Genomic DNA, 24,744 nt, shown 5'->3' with positions numbered 1-24,744 from the left:
GATTATGAAGACGCTAGGGAAGCGACCGATTCCGGAGAGATCTCCGGCGGAAAATCGCCGATATGCTCCCGAATCATCGAATCACAATCATCAGGTACCGAATCAAAACTGGGAACAATATCCGGAAGACTCGCAGTTAGGTTATCGAGCTGGTCATTTGAATATTGCGAATCGTGACAGTATGATCAAGAAGATTGAAATGCCTAGATTCAACGGTACCAATGCGATTGATTGGATTGTTGAGGGGGAACATTTCTTCGAGGTTGGGCATTTTCGCGAATCAGAACGCTTGAATCTGATTGCATTTTCTGTGGAAGATAAAGCCAAGAAGTGGTTTGCTTGGGTAAGGAAACGAGAAGGATTTCGTGATTGGGTGGACTTCAAGCATCAGCTGATTATCAGATTCGAAGAATCGATCGATGATGAGCCAGAGACTCGTTTGTTTTCGATAAAGCAGACTGGATCAGTAGCAGACTATGTTTCAGAATTTGAAGAACTTTCTTCTCAAGTTTCGGGGCTAGATGATAAACACTTGGAGATTATATTTTACAATGGATTGACACAGGAGATGAAAGAAGAATGAAGGATCCTCAAGGCTTACCGCAATTCATAGCAGCAGTACTGAGAATGGAAACAAGTGTCTTTTGTAAGGTGGTGAGTGGGGTGAAGAAGGAAGACACGAAACAAGGGACAAAACGTTTTCCATCAGGAGGCAGAGTTCACAACAACGGAGCTCTTCCTAAACTTCAAGGCACGAGTGGAAACAAAGAGAATCAAGCAGGGAAGAACACAATTCGTCCTCGGCAACAATTCACTGACGCTGAGCTTGATAAGATGAGAAAAGATAAGATTTGTTTCCGCTGTAAAGCCCCATGGTCTGTCTGTGACACCCTCGTTCGTAGATGACCGGAAATGACATGGTCGATGTTCCTCGATGGTCGATCCGAGGTTCTTAGAATACTTCCGATCACGTTAGACCAACAACCAAAGAACACCAACACTCCTATCAGATGTCACTCTAGGCTTTTCAACCCGAAAAAGCAATACCCGATAGTTAGTTCGTCCGGACAAGGACTAATATCATATGGAACCCGTACTTTGAAAACATTCTTCATATATCATTTAAAATCATCTTACCAAATTTGTTATAAATTAACCTCGAGGTTTTCGGTCAACAAATCTTATACATAAGAAATATCAAAATGCCTTTGCAAGGATAATGAAACTACCGCTGGCTAATGTTGTTCCTTCCCGTCCTAGAGTAAGGTCTCCCGTCTACTGGTTACCTGCATCACAAATGAGTCATGAGTAACTAGTTTACTCAGTGAGCCTAGTCCCCCACCCCAACGTATATTAATAATATCTCAAGCAATCAACTCCATTTGTATGCAGTGGAAATATATTCCATAACTAATAAAAATACATATATAATGCCTATCATTCCATTGATGTGAATCTTATCTTAAACATCATCTCCACGACACCCGCCATTCACTCATACTTATAATATTTATATATAGACTAAACCCAGAAAACCACCAAGGCTACTAAACCCAGAAAACCACCAAGGCTAACCGAACCTAGAGGAGAAATAAATATAACCATCATCTCCATTAGATATTCCAAGATCAAACATCTAACGCTGCATGCAGTTACACGGCCTCCAGGGTGCGACCCCATCATCGTGTCTTCGTAACTTTGTTCCATATCGCAGGAACAATTCACGGTAATGCGGAACTTTCGGGAGAGTGAGTATACAATAAGACTTCACATGATTTATACTTAGATATTTAATATTATACATATGTATTAGTACTTGAGAACAAGTACTAAGGTTAGGAATAAACCTCTATGATCATTCATAAATATTTATTAAGTGTTTACGCTAAGTAAACACCTCACCAATTAAATATTGATCAAGAGACAAAGCCTATCAATCATCTACATCAGTACGTTCAATCAAGAAATATTCATTCACTACTCATCAACCATCTATCTAGACTCACCTTTGAATCCATGAGATTGGCTATGGAAAACTAGACTCGAGCTCAAGCTAAACGCTCATCACTTGCTGATAACTCCCAAAACAGAATGAGGATAAGGCATGATCCGGCTGGTAATTTCAATCTCTTCGACCAACTGAACCATACAAAGGTGTAGACAACTGATCCAGGACAAGAAGCTTAACAAATCAGTCCACTGATTCCAAAAAAAACTGTTATGAATTAGAAGCTAAAGCTCACCGGTTTTCTCAAGGTTTAAATGAACTTTGTTGCTATAAGCTTCAAGCTGAACACACGTCTAACCTGATCAGAACAAGATATCCATGATAGGTTCAAGATCAGAAACAGAACAGCTCGTTTTGGTTACCTAACAAGAACTGAAGCTCAAGCAAAACTGATCTCGATATTACCGATAAAATCAACGGCTGAAGAACTTGGGTGATTCTAAACTCTTGGACGCCAAACCTTCAGCTCTTAACCACACCAGAACACACTGATAAAATTCATAAGAGTGTGAGAAAAGGTCGTGCAAGCTCACTTCTCTTCTCTGATTTTTTTTCTGATTTGTTTCATTGATTTTCCTCACAGTTTTTTCTCTCTTTCTTTCTCTCTTTCTCTCTGAATTTTTCTTTCTTGTTTCTGAGATAAATGAGCTATACCAGGAAGAGGACAAGGTAATAAATGACAAGGGAAACAGCAGGAGAAGAGTCAGCAATAAAGGACAAAAGTTTTAGATTAGTATGAGACTTGTGGTGAGCTGAATCACACTTTCCTTCCCATGAAGAAACCTCAAGCAGGTGTGCAACTCACATAAATTTAATGTAGCAAGCAAGCAGGAAGGTGCAAGTCACATATTCAGGTTAGGAAGGAAGTAAACAGCCATGCAACACATGACATGTACATGACTCGCAAGCAGCTGAAAGTATTCAAGACCAGTTTTCGATAAAATGTTTCCCATCCATTGGTTCTCGTCCAGCTTAGATAAAACTCGACCATAATAATTAACACTTGGTCAGAACTATTAAGAGTAGGTATTTTGGCCACGAGACAGTCTCATCAAGAATAATTCACCGGGTCGATTTTTATTTAAATTCTGATCGACCAATCTTCAAACTGATCTTAAAGAATTTTCTCGACCAAAATTCTATCGGCTCGTGAGGGTTATTACATTCTTCCCCGCCTCAAAAGAATTCGTCCCAGAATTCTGAAAACATAGCTGTACACACTTTACTGAACACTCTCTGAAAGAAGTTCTGGATATTAGCTCTGACCTTATCTTAATCTGCCCATATCAAAACAACTCATGGTCGATCCCTCCCAAATACTGAAACTTACAAAATTTCTTGATTGTCCACTCTTCTGATACGATGCTCACCTATCCACATAGGAACTTTAGGATAGGCTAGATTAGGTTGCAAGCTTTCAGGTTTGAGTAGATCTATCATACTGGGTCTGATATACACTTAGGCAACATCTACTTATAGATTTCTACATTCAAATCTGAAAGAGGTTCTTGTCAACAGATAACCATTCAAACTCTGATAAAAACTCAGTACTCTATACAGATCAATAGAGCAGATTGCCAATTTCTTAATTCCCCAAAGGACCTCTTCTTTTCTGAGTAGCCACTTCAAGATAACCAAATTCTTTACAATGCACAACTCTTGTCAACTGCTGTCTGCATACTTTTTCTAACAATCTTGTCTCTGTAGACTATCACTTCTCAACCTTTTCAAACCGGCTTTCCCCCATAACAACAACATGAAATATGAAACGTTAGGTGATGTGCCATACGTGAAGGTAACATCTCCAGTTTGGTCAATGTTAACTTGATTAACCGTGCAACAATCAAACAAGAACATGCACGATCAATCACGCCAACATGATTCGGAACATGGGTGCTACTCTCAAATACACACACTCACCCATTCCAAGAATGATTTTACTTACTGTATTCCTTACACTTCTGATATATCTGAGACCCTATTAATAATATTCTAACTACTACTAGAACTCGGCAAGAACCACTTGGTGAGATCCCTAGGCTATTGCAGCGAATCCAGGTTCAACAAGAATACTGAACATGTTACTTTTTGATGTCGACCATCCTTCAATGCCTTAACCACATCTTCATCTCCCTGATTATCAGACTGTCTTCTACTCTGCTCCTTTTCATCTTCTACTTTTTAAACGATCAAGTTACTAGAGTACACTTCTTCACCTTTTTCCAAAAGTTCTTCAACACGCCAGACTGATTTGAGTGATACTCGAACACTTGGTAGAATACCATTGTAGGCCAACAATAACTGGTATCTTCAAAAGACTTCTTTCCTTAATATCCTAATTGAGCTCGGTAACTAGATAGCCAATCTCAGTCTAGGTAGAAACACACCGCTCTAATGAAAGTACTACAGAATGGGGAAGGCATACCATTACTTCAAATGGCAGCCAATACTTCCACAAATAAGAACAGATACTTGAATTCACCAAAGTGAATCCTTTCTAATACTATGACAGTGCTCGGGAACTACAACTATGTGTTGTTCCCGAATAAAACACAATATGGGCAGAAAATTCCATCCATAGGCAAGGTTTCTTACGACACCTTGATCACAATTCATTTTTTTTTTCATTTTTTTTAATCATTCATAAATTTTTAAAAAATTCACACAACACACAATGGGATAAGAGGCAAACCTGTGATTGGACCTTTCAGGGGTTTTGACGGTCCAGACAACTATAAAATGTAGGCTCTACCCAAATAGCTTAACACTTGGATCAAGACTAATGGTAAGGAAGCGTGAACAAGTCCAACTATTGGTACCCTAGGTATAGGTAAAGGAACTGGGTAACCTCATGAGGAAGGATAACCTAAAATCCTAACTCTTCACAAGAACCACCAAAGCGCGAATGATGTAAACGTTCCAGGATTTCCCACACTTTGACAATCACGACCATTCTATCCTTGCTAGTCACAACCATAACCTCGATCTTGATCCGATGAAATGTACACCAAAAATCATCCCCAGCGACTTACTTAACTCACTGCTTGAAACTGACCTTTGATCTGCATCGGTTGGAAAATAGACGGTCTGCATGACTTGGTTAACTTCTTCAGCAATAATAGCTTCTTTAACATGCACGTCATACTCTAACATCTCCTCGAAGCTTTGAAACTCCATGGTCTTTTATCTAGTCCAAAATTCTTGGCTAAGTTCCCAAAGATTTTCTGTATTCTCTTTGGCTTATTCTCCAAACCTCACTCGACCACGTATCTCGATGCTTGTTTAGAAAATACTACTTCTTGAACTCTTGAAATCTGCCCAACTCGATCTCAACTCTCTGAAGTAATTCTTGACTCTCGACCAACAACTCATCGCACTCATCTTCAAATAGCTTACTGCCAAATCCTTCTTGTAATTCTCTGAACAACGGCCACATCAATATTATGCTATCAGTGTTGCATCCTAAATTGCCTCAAGCAAAGTATATCTCGAACGGTTTAGTCTTTCTTCAGTATCCTATGGTCCCAACTTCTTCTTCTTTGCATCATAAGCTTCATGATATTTCGTTGCAAACAGAATGCTTCTGGTGCTTCCATCATCTTGTAATACAGTCAAACCATCTCTTCCTCCAACGCTAAGCTTGAAACAAATGCTTAAGAAATCATGCTTGTATGGCTCTGGTGCGTGTACGTCATAGCATGAGCTGGTTAGACTTGAGAAGCCGGAAGAATAAGTGCATCTGAGTGATCATGTGCATTCGAATCGTACTGAATCGGATCACAAACAACACCCACCTTGACATCGATAACACACGAGTCCGGAGATGTATTCGATGTATCAATTATGTCCCATAAATCTCTCTAAAGTATTAGCATACCCCACTAAAACTCAGAAGAACGGCAGGAAGACATGAGGTTACTGACTCCTAGCAGGACGGTAGTGAACCCCACCATGAGGGTAGCAAACTCGAGCCTGATGATAGTAACATCGGTAAGTAAGGTCTAGCCGTTCAAGCTTGTCTCGGTGCTTCTGCTATGAAAGATCACTGTTAGGTAACTACCCATGACTATCTATTCTAAAATGAAGGAACCAGCCAGCATATCCTAGTTATCCTTGCGACTCATTTTGACTCGAATGTTTTTTGAAACAAGTCCCATTCTAGCATCGTATAACCATGCTCTGATACCACCTTTGTGACACCCCCGATCGTAGATGACCGGAAATGACACGGTCGATGTTCCTCGATGGTCGATCCGAGGTTCTTAGAATACTTCCGATCACCTTAGACCAACAACCAAAGAACACCAACACTCCTATCAGATGTCACTCTAGGCTTTTCAACCCGAAAAAGCAATACCCAATAGTTAGTTCGTCCGGACAAGGACTAATATGATATGGAACCCGTACTTTGAAAAAATTCTTCATATATCATTTAAAATCATCTTACCAAATTTGTTATAAATTAACCTCGAGGTTTTCGGTCAACAAATCTTATACATAATAAATATCAAAATGCCTTTGCAAGGATAATAAAACTACCGCTGGCTAATGCTGTTCCATCCCGTCTTAGAGTAAGGTCTCCCGTCTACTGGTTACCTGCATCACAAATGAGTCATGAGTAACTAGTTTACTCAGTGAGCCTAATCCCCCACCCCAACGTATATTAATAATATCTCAAGCAATCAACTCCATTTGTATGCAGTGGAAATATATTCCATAACTAATAAAAATACATATATAATGCCTATCATTCCATCGATGTGAATCTTATCTTAAACATCATCTCCACGACACCCGCCATTCACTCATACTTATAATATTTATATATAGACTAAACCCGGAAAACCACCAAGGCTAACCGAGTCTAGAGGAGAAATAAATATAACCATCATCTCCAATAGATATTCCAAGATCGAACATCTAATGCTGCATGCAGTTACACGGCCTCCAGGGTGCGACCCCATCATCGTGTCTTCGTAACTTTGTTCCATATCGCATGAACAATTCACGGTAATGCGGAACTTTCGGGAGAGTGAGTATACAATAAGACTTCACATGATTTATACTTATATATTTAATACTATACATATGTATTAGTACTTGAGAACAAGTACTAAGGTTAGGAATAAACCTCTATGATCATTCATAAATATTTATTAAGTGTTTACGCTAAGTAAACACCTCACCAATTAAATATTGATCAAGAGACAAAGCCTTTCAATCATCTACATCAGTACGTTCAATCAAGAAATATTCATTCACTACTCATCAACCATCTATCTAGACTCACCTTTGAATCCATGAGATTGGCTATGGAAAACTAGACTCGAGCTCAAGCTAAACGCTCATCACTTGCTGATAACTCCCAATACAGAATGAGGATAAGGCATGATCCGGCTGGTATTTTCAATCTCTTCGACCAACTGAACCATACAAAGGTGTAGACAACTGATCCAGGACAAGAAGCTTAACAAATCAGTCCACTGATTCCAAACAAAACTGTTCTGAATTAGAAGCTAAAGCTCACCGGTTTTCTCAAGGTTTAAATGAACTTTGTTTCTATAAGCTTCAAGCTGACCACACGTCTAACCTGATCAGAATAAGATATCCATGATAGGTTCAAGATCAGAAACAGAACAGCTCGTTTTGGTTACCTAACAAGAACTGAAGCTCAAGCAAAACTGATCTCGATATTACCGATAAAATCAACGGCTGAAGAACTTGGGTAATTCTAAACTCTTGGACGCCAAACCTTCAGCTCTTAACCACACCAGAACACACTGATAAAAGTTATAAGAGTGTGAGAAAGGGTCGTGCAAGCTCCCTTCTCTTCTCTGATTTTTTTCTGATTTGTTTCATTGATTTTCCTCACAGTTTTTTCTCTCTTTCTTTCTCTCTTTCTCTCTGAATTTTTCTTTCTTGTTTCTGAGATAAACGAGCTAGACCAGGAAGAGGACAAGGTAATAAATGACAAGGGAAACAGCAGGAGAAGAGTCAGCAATAAAGGACAAAAGTTTTAGATCAGTATGACACTTGTGGTGAGCTGAATCACATTTTCCTTCCCATGAAGAAACCTCAAGCAGGTGTGCAACTCACATGAATTTAATGTAGCAAGTAAGCAGGAAGGTGCAAGTCACATTTTCAGGTTAGGAAGGAAGCAAACAGCCATGCAGCACATGACATGTACATGACTCGCAAGCAGCTGAAAGTATTCAAGACCAGTTTTCGATAAAATGTTTCCCATCCATTGGTTCTCGTCCAGCTTAGATAAAACTCGACCATAATAATTAACACTTGGTCAGAACTATTAAGAGTAGGTATTTTGGCCATGAGACAGTCCAATCAAGAATAATTCACCGGGTCGATTTTTATTTAAATTCTGATCGACCAATCTTCAAAATAATCTTAAAGAATTTTCTCGACCAAAATTCTATCTGCTCGTGAGGGTTATTGCACTGTCACACACAGATCGGAATGTCCAAATAGAGCTTTACGCGTGATGACTGTAATCAATGGTCTACAGCTAGAAGTAGTTGATCAGAACACGGGAGATGAAGAAGATCAATGGAGTGTTACGTGTTGTGATCAAGAACTTAATACATTGTCTTTGAACTCATTCTTCGGATTGGACACACCAAGAAAAATGAAGCTGAGAGGTTGTATTAACAACAAAGAGGTGATAGTCATGCTCGATAGCGGAGCTTCGCACAATTTTATTTCTCCAAAGATTGTGGACATGCTGCACTTGATAGTTTGTGCTGATAGCAGCCTTGACGTGTTATTGGGCAATGGTGTTACAGTCAAAGCATGGGGAACCTGCAAATCCGTCACACTAATGCTTAATCAAACCAATTTCACGTCAGACTTCATCTCTTTAGAACTGGGAAACGTGGATGTAATCCTTGGAGTTCAGTGGCTGGAAACACTTGGCACATGCGAGGTTGAATGGAAACAACAAGTATGGTCATTTGTTTATGAAGGGAAACGAGTTACACTGTATGGCGATGAGTCTCTGCACTGTAATAAGCTCTCTTTTAAGTCACTAGCTCCAATATATCTTGGAAAACATCAAGAAGGTGGAGTGTTGTTGTATTCCTCGAGCGTTACATCCATGAAACCAGAGAATAATCCGTCATAATCTTGCACCACGAGTTCACTCTTAACGTCGCTGTTGGAAGGATTCGAAGATGTTTTTGCCATTCCGACAGGCTTACCACCGTTCAGAGGCAAAGAACATTCTATCGTGTTGAAACCAGGAATATATTCAGTGTCAGTGAGACCGTATAGGTATCCTCATGCAAGCAAGATTGTGATGGAACAAATGGTGACAGAAATGCTCTCATCAGGGATAATAAGAGCGAGTAACAGTCCGTTTTCGAGTCCAGTACTACTAGTCAAGAAGAAGGACGGGTCTTTTCGCTTTTGCATTGATTATAGAGCTCTCAACCGAGTGACAATCCCTGATAAATATCCCATTCCTGTCATCGATCAGTTGCTGGATGAATTACATGGAGCTGCGGTTTCACTAAGTTGGATCTGCACTCTGGTTATCATCAAATTCGAATGGCTGAAGATGATATTTAGAAGACTGCTTTCAGAGCCTTGGAGGGCCATTACGAATTCTTGGTTATGCCATTTGGCTTAACTAACACTCCAGCAACGTTTCAAGCGCTGATGAATCAAATTTTCAAGCCGTTTCTGAGAAAATTTGTTCTTGTGTTCTTTGATGATATCCTAATCTTCAGCAAGAATATGTCAGAACACTTGAGATTGGTACTGCAAGTGTTGCGAGACTAGAAGCTATTCACTAATAAGAAGAAATGCTCTTTTGGGACTTCACAAGTAGACTATCTTGGCCATATCATTTCAAAAAAAGGTGTAGCAACGGATAGCTTGAAAACAGAGGCGATGAATCAATGGCCAGTTCAAAAAGCTTGGTTTTATTGGGGGAAGTATTGATAGGTTCAAAAAGGCTTATTTCAAGAGGAAGAAAGGAAAAGAAGTAATTGTGGAGAAGGAAAGGAGTTACGTGGCAGGAGCCGTTGGAAGTTCGAAATAAAGAAGAGAAGAAGCAAAGACTCTGATAGAGAGAGAGAGTTTGCCGTTAATTTGTTATGAGTATGTAAAGAGAGTATATAAGCAGTAAGCTAGCGAGAGTAAGGGGTATGCTTGATGTTGTTTGTTCTTAGACGTTATGAGTCTAGAATACACAGTCGCCATGAGACTGGTGATCGGAGCTTGCTCGCTATGAGAGTACTGCTTTAGATCACATTCAAACTGTAATTGTATTTCTCATTGATAATAAAGAAGTATTCCTTTGTTCATTGAGTTACAGATAGCTAAAACCTATCAGTTTGATTTCACGACAGAGAGATTTATACATCTCCCTCTTCCGTTTCAGACTTACAGTGCTACAGATAATGTGGTTCTATCCGTTGTTCGGTAAGAAAAGCTCTCGGTGTTTCGGTGTTGCACCTTGATTACAAGTCACATGTGATGAGGATATGGGTTAGCAATAAGATTGATGAGGAGGGTAAATAATGTTCGTGGAGGACGTCTTGACAGTGGATTTTAATAAAGTTAACCACCCAAGTGTGGAGAATGTGGAAAGGTTCTTGTTGGACGAGGAGAATCAAGTGGCGTATTGTTGGAGAGGATACTATAAAGACATCTTATCCCAACGACCGGCCCCTTAAGTCCTAACTTATGTTCTGAGCTCGGTTCGCATTCACAAGAAAACACCCAAAATACATAAGAAAAGAAGGTTATCTCTTACATGAATTACTTTCTTCTAGTTTTGGTGATGTGTCTTGTTTTATGTTTTAGTTACGTTGATATTGGACTAAGCTTTTCTTGTTCCCCTTCTTTTCTTTTATATATTGGATCTTTTACATGAATTAATTATTTCTTTCTAATTTGATGCAGATTAATCAATCGATTAGCCACAACAATGCATGCAGTTGTTTCTCCAGAAAACTAACATGTTATTATCAAAATAAATGCAGTTTAATCAGAGCTACATATATAGGTATATAGTGATTGGATTTTACTTACCTACTTACATGTCTAAGTAATAAAATGTACTCAAAACAACACAAGAATCGGTGGTGGGATCAATATATAGAGAGATCTGATTGATCCATCAAGCCATTCAATCATAAATGCAGAGAAGAGAAAGCAAATAGTGAAAACTAAAAAACAAAAAAGTAAATAGTGAAAACCCGAGAGTGAGATGGTTATGAGATACAAGTGGAATTTTACACTTTAAGCAAACACCTGTATCTTTCTTTCTTTTTGAAAACTATTTTTTCATTTTTTTTTAATTTTAAAGCTAAATTCTAAATATTTTCACAAATAAATGTAGGGTGTTTTTCAAAACCAACCCACTTTTTCAAGTCAAATCCAAAATCAACCCCTTTTTTGTGTGCATACTATTCATCAATAAAATTTCCATATTATCCATATGTTTTTGAATTATTCACAAAATTGCCGTTTTTATTTAATTTTTATTAATTTCGAAATTAACAAAAAACCAAATACACCCTAACTATTTCTTCTTATTTACAAAAATGCCATCATCATCAATTTTTTCAACCACCATGAACCACCATTTTTTAGCTCTAAAGCTCTAGAATTCAATTTTCAACTATTTTTTTCTCATTCTAACCCAAAAAACTTCATTTTCTCTCATCTCCTCTACATTTTCATCTAAAAAACTCTCATAACTTTCAATTTCACAATCACAAACTTCATATTTTCGAGTTTCTTCATTAGTGAATCGTCAAAGATGCTTCTTTTTGCTCATATTCGGAGTTTGGACGGTTGAAATGGTTGAAAATGAGCTTTACACAGGAAAAGGTAACTATTTACATGCTTTTCGTTCTTTTTCAGATCTGTGTCGCGACGGTAGACTGTTTTGTATGTCTACGCCTCCGTGTAGACTTACGATACAGTCTATTTGTCAATGCACGGGTTAGTTTTGCAATTGACCACACAAATTTTTTTTCTAATGCAGACTTCCCCAGTTGTCTCCGTCTTTACCTTTGACAACAAAAATAAAACTTTCGGTAGACTTACTCAGACGTCTACCTAAAAGAGGTTAGTTTTTCATTTGACCGAACTTTTGACTTTTCAAAATAGACTTCAACGGAAGTCTACAAACTGTAGACTGCCAACGAAGTCTATAAAAGGCCAGTATTGCATTTGACCAAAACTTTGACTTCATTGAATATGTTAGTTTTGTGTTTGACCAAAAAGTTTAAAAAGCAATCAAAAATTTATTAAATTGTAGACTTCATATGTAGTCTTCTTATCTTAGAAAAAAAAATGTAGACTGCGTATAAAGTCTATCTTTTTATTTTGGTCAATTACAAAACCAACCCGTCGGATTTGAGAGTAGACTTCACAAGAGGTCTACACACACGTAGACATTCATTTCAATCTACTGATTGGAAGTCAAACTTGGTCAATTGCAAAACTAACCTCTTTCAAAAAAATCAAACATGTAGACTGCATATGAAGTCTAGTTCTGAAAGTCAAATCTTGGATGAATTCTGGTCAATTGCAAAAACTAACATTTTTAAATTGTAGACAGAAATGAAAGTCTACATGTACAAAATCACAACTTTTTTTCAACTATAGAAAGCAACCCGTAAAATGGTCAATTGCAAAAACCAACCCAAATCGTAGACCTATTTGACAGTCTACGTCTGTAAACTGAAAAGAACGTCTACATCTTCAGAGACAGAATATTAAGTCTGCATAGAAAAATCTATAAAAATGTGAATTTGTGTATTATTCATTAAGTTTTTTCTAGTTTTATTTGTTTGAAAGTGTATGTTAGTTAATCCTAATGGGTTTGAATGATTTTGAAAAGATTTTTTTTTTATAATGGTTCAGGTATAATTCATTTGATTTGACAATGTTGTTTAACTAATAATTGTAGACGTATTTGTAAGTCTTCGTTTATAGTTTTATGAAACATGAAATATTTCTTTGCTGATTATGTAAACCTGTATTTTTTTGCAGGAAATGGCTCAGATACCTGTTGTATACGGAGAATGGGTGGTGAAAGGCTCTTTGTGGGAGTTTGTGGTCAATAATCGGAAAGGAGGGAGAATGTTTCTTGTGCCGGATGGTTATACACATGGTGAACTTCATGAAATGGCACTAGAAGATTATGGTCTGGACAAGAAAATCGAGAAGGTAGAGCTAACATATTCCTTACCAGACGTCATTTTACAGCAAATGGCTCTGGAACTTATCAGTTGTCTTATTGCTTTGGATGTTGTCTTATATCTTATGTCTTAATGTGTTAGTCTTCTGTTACAGAACGCAGACTTCTTTTGTAGTCTTCTTTTCCAGAACGCAGACTTCTTTTATAGTCTTCTTTTACTTACCGCAGACTTCTTTTGTAGTCTTTTTAAAAAGAAGAATAATACGTAAGTCTCTGAGTTGTCTCGAAGTTGTATTTTTGGTCGAATATGAGCTTAAAAGGACTAATATACTGATAAAAAGATGATGCCTAGATAGTAGTCGAGTAGCAGACTTCTGTAAAAGTCTTCTGTAAAAGAAGACTAATACTTAAGTCTGCTGCAAGCAAATTACATAAGTTTGTTACAACCAAAAGTGTGCTACATCAGCCTGTTACTCACAGCACGATACAATAGTCTGGTACAAAAGCCTACTACATCAACCTACATATATCCGATGAGAAAAGTCACCAAAAAACTTCATACTTTCCCTCAATTCTACCCAAAGAAGTGGATTAACCTTAGTCATTGAGACCGAGATGCTTGTAATCACGTTTCTCTGTGCCGTTTATCCTGGTCTCATCAAATATCTCACTCGCCATCTGAGACTTGATTGTCTTGATCTTCTTATCACACAGCTCATGAGGTGGGAATGGCATGCCAAGTGCATGACATTCTATATACTTCAAGCAATACACTCCACAGTCACCACTTTGTTTGTTTTGTGGCACCCCAGATTCACGCTCATGTGTGAAATCAACTGTGTACATCTCCCTCTCCGCACCGGTAGATAACATACGCAGCATGTACGGCAGCATGTGTGCAATAGGCTTCACGGCCTTAGCAATTTCTGCATCCGTAGCGTAAGCAAGATCACTATCCCAAATCACTATGCGTCTCCTCGGGATTGATATCCAGCAAGCTACCCAATGATTGTTCTTGACCAATAATGGCGCATATATATCATCAATCTCCAGTGCCCATGTCTTATTTGATCTGCTATACGCTGGTTCCTCGCCTGTGTAGTAGTCTAAGGCGCCAGGAGGGAATAGTTTACCTGAGCCGTCAGGATTGGCAGGAGAGGCCAGAAACTCTGAGTACTTTGCTGTCCACATTTGAGTAAATACAGCATCCAACATGCAAAATATGTCGGACCTAAACCATTCAGGGTGCTTTGTGTATTGGAGCCTTAAGAGATTAATGCCAGCATCAATGTGCTGCATTTACAACATTAGAGACTTCTACATCAGAGACATCTACATGCGAGAGAAGTCTACATGAGAGAGAAGTCTACATACCGTGTCAATCAACCATTTTGTAGGAGTTAGTAGTATGTAGAACCAATGACTTGAAGAACCTTTGACCTTCTGTCGCCATTTGCTGTCAATAATCAAATTAAATAAATAAAACACTACAAAGTCTTTATATAAAGAGCAATTAATTTAGGAAATAGATGACTTACGGGTCAAGTTTCACCCAATCAAGAAGAGCAGAGAGCTTTTGGCGATCAGGATTAGCAAATGGGTTATATCCCTGGCCTTGCTTCGGCTGGTTAGGTATAATAACCTTTGCCGTGCTGTTTCCATCAAAAGGAGACTGCTGAGTTGCAGCAAGCCTACGTTGCCGCTCACTCTTAGCACGGGCCACAATGCGAGCAGCTCGCACTTTACCAACTTGTTTCAGTTTTTTCACAGAACCATAATCAATGCATGATTGTTCTTTATCTACTACAACAACACTTATGCCTCCATTCTCATTTTCACTCTCACTCTGCATTTGTTTTCAGTAGAAAGAACACATTAATAACAGCCACAAATATTATACAAACCAAAAGAGAACATTCAGATGCACACGTTTTTCCACAGTTCCAAATCCAAATGCAAATGCAAACAAGTTATTTCTTTTTCACTGATTTTTTTCCTCTTTTCGGATTGAGTGGTTTGGGAGATGTTTTGGTACTAACCACAGTGGCTTGGGTGTCTCTAGCTTTGGCTCTTGTTGTCATTCCTTTGGGAGCTGTTTCCGCAGCTTTGCTTTCCTCGGCTCTGCTTTCCTCGGCTCTGCTTTCCTTACCTTTGCTTTCATCTCTTTCCTCACCTTTGCTTTCCTCATCTTTGCTTTCCTCACCTTTGCTTTCATCGCTTTCATCACCTTTGCTTTCTTCAGCGCTGTCCTTCTTAGCTTTGTCTCCATCAGATTTGTTTGCCTCAGGTACATCAGTAGATGAATCAGCTTTGGTGTGGTCTTCCTTCCAACCTTCACGCACCATCTTCTCAACAGCTCCCACCTGAGTTGTAAGGCCCTCAATCATGTGGGATTGTGTCTTTAGAGTGTTCTCGCATCTGCTCAGCCCCTCAACCATATTAGAAGTCAGGCCAGTTAGCCAACGAACTATTTCTCCTTTCATGGTCTCCACATCCAGGCCAGGGGACTCACGAGCCTTCTTGCGTGATTCTGCATCAGACTGTGTGCGAGAAGGGGACACTGTCTTCAAGCTTCGCACCATCTGACCAGCTTCTGTCTTCATCGGAAGGATCTCCACCTTCACATTTGTCCACAGTTTTGTTCCGACAAGAGGCCAGTGACTTTGTTCCCATGCCCAGCCTGAAGAAAACAGTGCCTTCACTATGTTATCAGCCTTCTCATCTTCCAGCTCACCATCCCAGCGAGGGAACATTTCAGAGTAATCCTTCATAGTAAAGTTCTTAGTCCTAGTCTGCAGAAGATAAAACTATTAAGTTAGTATAAAACCACTTTATATCAAATTAATGCATATATAAACATAAGAAGCATACCTGTTTCATCATATTCTCCTGGAGCCTTCTCTTGCCTTTGCCACCTAAGAAGGCAACTAGAGTTGGGGTCGGAGAACCTTCTATAGGGTGACCAAACCCAGCTTCGAATTCAGGGAGACAACAGTAGTCCCAGACTTGAAGAACCTGAACAAAGCCTTCAATAGCATACGTCTTTGTCAAGTCTACACCCTTCACCGACTCCATCAAGAATTTAAAGGCTAATCTTCCCCACGGATAATCTTCAAAAGCATCTAGATCCATCACTAACCTAGTCAGGCTAGCCCGTGTGGGTGACGAGGTTCTTGCTGCTTCGATGAAGCCAGCGTAGATGGCTAGATACCCTAAACGCAGCCGATCATCTAGAGACCATGTTCTGCACCTCTGACACGCTGTAGTTAATTCATCAATACTTGGCCCCCGGTCGAAATTCACTCCCATCTGCGCCCAAAATGCTTTCATGTTAGTCGTTACCTCAACCAACGGATTCTCGAGATTCTTCACATACTCGCAGTTCAGGCCAGTTATCTCTTCAAATACATGCAGAGAAAACCTCAATGGTTCAACACCTACGAAACTCCACAACTCAAACTTCTTCTTGCAGTCAAGCTGAAAACACAGTATATAGTACACCAGCCTTGAAGCCCATCCAAACTTCATTTCGTGGAACTTTAAGAACACTCCTACTCTCGAGTTCTTGAGCTCCTCCCATTCATCTGCCTCGAGTGCTTCTTTAAGAGCATGGAAGAGCTTGCTGTCATCGCTGTAGTAGGCAATGCTTTTATTCGGAAAAGGTTCCTGGCCTACACTATACAGCCTCTGTGGTAAATCAAGTTTATCCATTTTGAAACCTGCAACAAAAAAGCACAAACAAAAAAATTACACAAGAGAAGTCTACAAACGAATAAAAGAAGTCTACAAACGAATAAAAGAAGTCTACACGAGAAGTCTACAATTCAAAATGAAGTCTATACAAGAAGTCTACAATTCAAAATGAATTCTATACGAGAAGTCTACAATTCAAAATGAAGTCTACACGAGAAGTCTACAATGCAAAATGAAGTCTACCCGAGAAGTCTATAAATCAAAATGAAGTCTACACGAGAATTCTACCATTCAAACTAAATTAATAACCCAAACTCTATCATAAATCGAGAATACGAAACCATCTAACCAAACTAAATTTGTCATCCTTCAATGGAAGCCAAAAACAGTATACAACAATTCAAAAAGATGTCTACATATCAACAACGATGTCTACCTTAAAGTAGACTGACTGGAAGCAGAAAATGGATTAGAGAAAAAACTAATAGGTTAGTTAACAAACTAAGAGAGAGGTTACAGGAATATAAGTCAACTAGTTAGGTTATTAGTTAAACGAGAGAAGACATAGAGAGATGAAGTACCGTTCGTTCCCTGGAAAGATGAAACACAATTTGTTCGCTCGCTAGAGTAGAAGCCGTGAGACTGACAGGAAGCAGATATTTGGACGATAAGCACCGTTCGCTAGAAGTCGCCGGCTCAGATCTGAAAAAGAAAAAGGTAAAGGTGGTTACTTTTAGCAACGGAGTGGACGAAGCCAAAGACAAGTCGAAGACATTTAACTTACCAGAGCGACGGAGTGGACAACGACTAGTTTAAGCGGCGGAAACGGTGTGGCTAGAGTTCGCCGAAAATCTCCCCGAAAATCGCATGAGAGAGAGAACGGCGGGGATTAGGGTTTTTTTACCCCAAAAAGCTTAACAAATCGTATTTATATTTTCGGTAACTTTTCTGGTTAGGTTAAAAGAGGTTTGGTTTAAATTCGATTTGGTTAATATTATATTGGTTAAATCCGGTTAGGTTAAATTTGATGTGTGGACTTATTTGTAAGTCTACAACGATTTTTTTCTTTCCCTTTATTATTTGCGAAAATAAAAAAAAATAACTTACTAAATTTGTTTATTTATTTTTAATATTTATAATATATGATTTAACATTCTTATTCATAAATATGTAAATTTAATTTAAAATAGATTTTATGTAAACACCAATAAAATAGACTGAAAAGGACGTCTCTAGCTAAATAGACTTTTTTGTAGGTCTACGAAACCCTAAACCACAAATCTCAAACCCTAAATGTTTTGCTTGATAATCAAAAAGTCTCAATTATACAAAATATAAACTACTAAACATTAATATGCAGATTTAAGTTAATAAAACAAAAAAAAACAAAATCTAAAATCTAACCCTACAAAATCAACCACTAAAAGACATAACATGTTAGAACCTTTTGTTTCTAAACTATGAACATTGTCTACCACATGATAACCAAATTAGTATATATTCTTGAAAATTGTTCAATTATATGAAATTTTAATCTATTTAGTTCATATTATCCATTATATTGATGATTAGTTAAAAATATCACTATAATTATTTTTATACATTTTCAAAATTTAATTTTTAGATCAAATTAGAGTGTAGACTACAAACTAAGTCTGTAAGGTAGACTTTTTAGAAAGTCTAAACATTTGTAGACTTCGTCTTTTACGTGTAGACTTCCAAAAGATAGAAACGTAAAATACATTTCTGTTTTTTTGTTTGGTCATAAGGGTTAAATAGTATTTTCACTACCCCTTTAGGTTGGTTTTGCATTTGACTGAAAGTGGAGTACACTTTTAGGTTTGACTTGAATATTTGGGTTGATTTTAGTAAATGTCCCATAAATGTATTACCATATAAAATATTTTCATATTTAAAACTAAATCTTAATTATTTCAAACAAATAAATATATTAACCATTCAAAATATTTTAAGCTTACAAATTTTAAATTTTACTAAAATTGTTATTATTAACTAAACAATATATTTTCATTTTGGAAAAAGACCGGATGCAATAGCTAGGTTTGTTTTTTAACATATTGGAATTCATTCACAATACAAAGAAAACATGTTAAACATCCACACCGCCAACGAAAAAGACCGGGTGCAATAGCTTGATTTGTTTTCAACATATTAAAATTTATTCACAATACGAAAAAACAGGTTAAACATCCAAACCTCTAACAAACATTTTCCAAAATGAAAATACATTATTTAGTTAATAATAATAGTTTTAGTATAATCAATATATTTTCATTTTGGAAATGTGTAAGCTAAAAATATTTTGTATTGTTAATTCTTTTATTTTCAAAATATTTTATGTTTACAAATTTTAGATTTTAGATTTTATTAAAATTATTATTATTAACTAAACAATATATTTTCATTTTGGAAAAAAGACTGGATGCAATAGCTAGGTTTGTTTTTTAACATATTGAAATTCATTCACAATACGAAGAAAACATGTTAAACATCCACACCGCCAACGGAAAAGACCGGGTGCAATAGCTTGGTTTGTTTTTAACATAATGAAATTTATTCACAATACGAAAAAAACATGTTAAACATCCACACCTCTAACAAACATTTTCCAAAATGAAACTACAGTAGCTAGGTTTGTTTTTTAACATATTGAAATTCATTCACAATACGAAGAAAATATGTTAAACATCCACACCGCCAACGGAAAAGACCGGGTGCAATAGCTTGGTTTGTTTTCAACATATTGAAATTCATTCACAATACGAAAAAAACATGTTAAACATCTACACCTCTAACAAACATTTTCCAAAATGAAAATACATTGTTTAGTTAATAATAATAGTTTTAGTATAATCTAAAATGTGTAAACTTAAAATATTTTGTACTGTTAATACTTTTATTTTCAAATTTTAGATTTTACTAAAATTATTATTATTAATTAAACAACATATTTTCATTTTGGAAAAAGACTGAATGCAATAGCTATGTTTGTTTTTTTAAATATTGAAATTCATTCACAATACGAAGAAAATATGTTAAACATCCACACTGCCAACGGAAAAGACCGGGTGCAATAGCTTTGTTTGTTTTCAACATATTGAAATTCATTCACAATATAAAAAAAACATGTTAAACATCCACACCTCTACCAAAAAATTTCCAAAATGAAAATACATTGTTTAGTTAATAATAATAGTTTTAGTATAATCTAAAATGTGTAAGCTTAAAATATTTTGTATTGTTAATACTTTTATTTTCAAACAAATAAATATATAAATTTATTAACCATGCAAAATATTTTAAGTTTACAAAGTTTAGATTTTACTAAAATTATTATTATTAATTAAAAAATATATTTTCATTTTAGAAAAAGACTGGATGCAATAGCTAGGTTTTTTTTTTTTTTTTTTTTGATGGAATTTGAAATTTATTGATCAACATTTGAAATTTTTACAAACGGGTAAAAGTTGTTTAATGTCTTAGGTCCAAACGAGAAACAAACCGAATACTAAAGAGTAACTTGAAACCATCTTCTTAGTAACCCTTCCAATTTGTGGCCATGAGTGTATCGCAAAGAGCAGATGCGGTTTCGAACTGCCTTGTCTATGAATCTTCTTAATTGATCCGTCTGAGTCACTCGTTGGTGGTGACGCCTTGAATTTATTTCCTTCCAGATGTAGTACACAGCTGTTTGAAAAAGCATCCTTGCGAGGATTGAGTCGAGGCTTTTTCCTCCCATAGTTCGTATCCGATTGACAGTCCATTCCCAATCGGGGTTGATGTTCCGTCCAACAAGTGGTTTTGCTAAAGATTCCCAAGTCGTGTAAGAGTATGGGCAGGTGAAGAACAGGTGATCTCTTGTTTCATTTCTCTCTCCACAGAAGCCACAAACCTGAGTAATACCCCATGTTCGCATACGATCTCCCGTTGATAGCCTGTTCCTTATTGATAGCCATGTTACGAAGGAGAATCTAGGAACCCCCTGTGCGAACCAAACCACTTTACACCACTCAACGTTACTTTTCCTTTCCCGTAGTTGATCCCAAGTCCTAGCTGCTGAAAACGTGGTCCTGTAATCATCAACCCCATGCTTCCATAATATAATATCGGTACCTGTACCAGGGGAAGGGGGAGCCGCAGCTAAGATGTGGTCATAAACCTCCCGGTACCGCCGACTTCTACGTCCTCGAATGTTCCACGTATTGCCCCTTGCTGCGTCACTGACTTTGGCATGTCGTGATATACCCAGATATGTGGTGCCAACCGCTCCTGTAACATTAATCAACTTCCCAATTCCAAGCCAATTGTCAACCCAGAAGTAAGCAGTCGTACCATCCCTGATATCAAATCTAACAAACTCATAGGCCAAATCTCTTAGTTTCAGGAGTTTCCTCCATATCCAAGATCCATTATGTTCTCCTCTGACGTCCCAGAAGGAATTATACCTGAGCAAGTAATGTGTAACCCAACTTACCCATAGAGAAGCTGGTTTTGTGAAAAGTCTCCAAATGAGTTTAAGAGCAAAGGCTCTAGCCGTGTCCTTGAACTTCCTCACACTCAGACCCCCTTCGTCCTTAGGCAAACTGAGATCCTCCCAACTGACTTTAGCCTTGTGAGTTTGTGTAGGTGATCCCGTCCAGAGAAACGCGCTGCACATGCTTTCGATGATGTCATAACACTTTGCTGGTAGGATAAAAGCCGAGCTCCAGAAGTTAACCATGCTTGTAATGACCGACTGGATCAGTTGTAGTCTTCCTGCAAAGGATAGAAATCTGTTGGACCAAGACAACATTTTTCCGCGAATCTTTTGTATAAGCGGTTCATAGTCATGGCTGGAAAGTGTCTTCGTTGTTAACGGCATTCCTAGGTACCGGATGGGTAAGGTACCGACACTGATACCCATTGAAGCCGCCGTCGTAAGGAGAGCTGATGTGTTCCTTCCTGTAACATAGATGGAAGACTTAGCTACATTTAAGTGTAACCCAGAAAACGATGCAAACCGGCGCATTACACCCATAATACCCCTTAGCGAGTCCGATGTGCCGTTGGTGAATACAATTATGTCGTCCGCAAAGCACAAGTGAGTGAGCTTTACATCTTGACACTGCTGATGATAACCAAATTCACCTGCAACTGCGGCTTTGTTGAGCATTTTGGATAAGACGTTATTTAGGATGACATACAAGTACGGCGAGAGAGAACAGCCTTGGCGGATACCCCTGGCACTCTGAAAAAAACCCTCCAAACTTCCATTCACATTGATAGAAAACGCGGCTGTGGAGATGCATAACCTCATCCAGTGGACAAACTGAAGAGGCATTCCCATTGCTTGTAGCACCGAAGTAATGAAAGACCATTTGACCGTGTCAAATGCCTTAGCTATGTCAAACTTGATAGCACAATTTTCCTTGTTCGTGCTCCTGTGGTATCCAGTGACCAGCTCAGAGGCGAGTAGGACGTTTTCTAAAAGTAGACGATCTGTTATGAATGCACACTGGTTTGCTTCTACCGCATCCGGGAAAATAATCTTTAGCCTATTGGCTAGAACTTTGGAGATGACCTTGTAAAGCAGATTACAGCAAGCGATCGGTCGATAATCCTTTAGTGTCTGTGCAGTAGTTGTCTTAGGTATCAGGGAGAGGATGGTTGCATTTACACTAGTAGGCATGAATCCAAATATGAAGAATGATTGAACTGCAACAATGAAGTCCCTTCCGATGATTGGCCATGCTGCGATAAAAAATTCTTTTGTGAACCCATCAGGACCTGAAACTTTCCCATTCGGGAGTGAATGAAGCGCTTGTTTGATTTCCATTGGTGTGACAGCTCGGACCATTGCAGCGGAATGATCAGCAGGACACCTATAGGTCAGTAAATCTTGTAGAGCAGCTACAGAAATTACCTCGCTATTCGGATCCTGTCCTTGTAAGAAGGATTGGAAATATGAGACTGCCTCTTTTTTGATATCAGGTAACGAAGTGAGAACTTGTCCGTCCGTCGTTACAAGTCTTCTGATCGTGTTCTTTGCATTCCTCGTTTGAACCATACTGTGGAACACCTTGGTATTTTGATCTCCAACCGATAGCCAGCGAACACAAGACTTCTGCTTGTAGAATTTTTCCTCCACTCGAGCTAAGGCGTTCCATCTGTCGGCTGCTTCCGCCGCCCTTGCAAAGTTTCCAGGGGTTGGATCCATTAGTGCCGTGTTTTGACATTCACACAGAACGTCATAAGCATTCTTTGTACGAACTGGTAGATCACCGTAGTGCGTTTTGTTAAGCTCCCGCAGCGGCTGTTTTAGGATCTTAAGTTTCCTGTGAAAACGAGACAGAGCAGCTCTTGAAGGGAATAGTGGTTCCGTTGTATCCCAGATTCGCTGAACTGTCGGCAGGAACTCGTTGTGCTCAGTCAGGTAGTTGAAAAAACGAAATGGTTTTCTAGCGTCGTTAACAACTCCAGTCGTACGGATCAAACACCTTGCATGATCTGAGATTCCACCAGCGTCGATGTGCGCAGAGGAGCTTGGGTATTGACTCATCCAGCTTTGGTTAACTAATGCTCTGTCCAGTTTCTTTCCGATGGGGTCTTCCTCTCGATTGTTCCACCAAGTAAATAAAGCTCCCGTGTAGGGAAGATCAGTTACCGAGCAGTCCGACACTAACTCCTGAAATTGACACATACCCGTCAAGTCTCTACGATACTCCAAAGATCTGGAGTGCTCACTTGAAGCTAGAGTTTCATTAAAATCGCCAATCAAGATCCAAGGAAGGTTAAGGTGACCATAAGCATATTTTGTGCCTCTGAGTTCCTCCCATAATCTGGTTCTTTCCACTGAAGTGTTAAACGCATATATGGCTGAACAAATATATTGTTCTCCGGTGGAGGGATTCTGAATAGCACAAGTGATCACCTGTGAACTCGTGTGCAGTCGTGTGACTACAACTTCATCCGTCCAGCAAAACCAGATTCTCCCCAAAGGATGATATGCGTAGTTTGTAAGAGAGTTCCATCCCGGCATAGCAACATTCATACACCACTGATGGTTTGATTCCTGGACTCGAGTCTCAACTAGGCAGCCATAAGTAGGCTTTTCCTCCAGTAACCATGATCTGAGGGCTCGATGCTTGCGTGGCAGATTGAACCCACGCATGTTCCATGCAAAGAAAGAAGTCATAACTTCCTACTGGAAGTTTTTTTTGACGTTCCGTGCCTGCCACCATTGCTCCTGTCTTTAGAACCAGTAACTCTCCCCCGTAGTTGCCGTGTCACCGTGCCCTGTTGCCTACTTGTCGATGCCACCTGCAATTCCATTTCCTTTTTGCCGTCCACTATATTTTCCCGAAACTCCCCCTCTTCAACTTCCGTTCCACCTCCTTCTAAGCATGTCTCCTCTTCATCGATGTCCTGTAAAGGACTAAATCTTGACGGGGAGATCATGAACTCCTTTTCTCCGTTCCCGTCGCTTGATGCCTTCACTCCTTTTCCGTTTACCCACACGTCCATGGTCTTAGAAAGCTCCTTAGATGATTCAGATATCTTGATCGCCTCTTTCTGGTCCGAAGATGCGACAGGTGAAAACTCTTCCAGATCCTTAATTAGATGCTCCATAGCGTTTCCCTCCTTAGCCATTGTCTCCACTGCTTCCACAATCCCAGTCTCTTCCCCTCCACTTATCTTATCATCCTTCACACCAATTTCCTTGCTACCCTCCACTTCTTTGCCTCTGCCTCCTTCGATAGGTGTCCCTTCACGCGGCATGGAGGCATAGGTAGTTTCTCCTGTTTGCTTAGTAAGGATTTTAATCTCCTTACTCGAACAGTCCTGTCCCTTATGTCCCCACCTGCAG

The 24,744-nt window shown here is 38.6% G+C and overlaps 1 protein-coding gene and 1 long non-coding RNA gene across 2 annotated transcripts; both read right to left on the bottom strand.

The window, feature by feature from the left end:
* Positions 1-1,254: 1,254 nt before the first annotated feature.
* Positions 1,255-6,251, bottom strand: LOC106454912. The gene is made up of 3 exons (XR_001290067.3): positions 2,414-6,251; positions 2,244-2,306; positions 1,255-2,164 (listed from the first exon to the last, which is right to left on the bottom strand). It is a non-coding gene; the product is annotated as an uncharacterized LOC106454912 (long non-coding RNA).
* A 7,530-nt stretch (positions 6,252-13,781) lies between these two features.
* On the bottom strand, positions 13,782-20,854 carry LOC106453676. The gene is made up of 6 exons (XM_048759626.1): positions 20,791-20,854; positions 16,056-16,903; positions 15,224-15,976; positions 14,723-15,030; positions 14,559-14,640; positions 13,782-14,477 (listed from the first exon to the last, which is right to left on the bottom strand). Exons 1-6 carry the CDS (start codon positions 20,852-20,854, stop codon positions 13,782-13,784), a joined length of 2,751 nt encoding a protein of 916 aa, XP_048615583.1.
* Positions 20,855-24,744: the final 3,890 nt, after the last annotated feature.

Source organism: Brassica napus, chromosome C6 (assembly GCF_020379485.1).
Source record: "Brassica napus cultivar Da-Ae chromosome C6, Da-Ae, whole genome shotgun sequence".
Taxonomy (NCBI): domain Eukaryota; kingdom Viridiplantae; phylum Streptophyta; class Magnoliopsida; order Brassicales; family Brassicaceae; genus Brassica; species Brassica napus.
The sequence above is the reverse complement of the archived record's forward strand: the minus strand, read 5'-3'. Positions and strand labels throughout refer to the sequence as shown.

What these genes read in the sequence shown, in the direction of transcription:
- LOC106453676 (XM_048759626.1), bottom strand. Translation starts at nt 20,854, where the DNA reads ATGGCTATCAATAAGGAACAGGCTATCAACGGGAGATCGTATGCGAAC. An exon ending in GAGACACCCAAGCCACTGTG is followed by an intron (nt 15,031 to 15,223) that starts GTTAGTACCAAA and finishes AAACAAATGCAG; the next exon opens with AGTGAGAGTGAAAATGAGAA. An exon ending in CAAAATGGTTGATTGACACG is followed by an intron (nt 14,478 to 14,558) that starts GTATGTAGACTT and finishes TTGTAAATGCAG; the next exon opens with CACATTGATGCTGGCATTAA.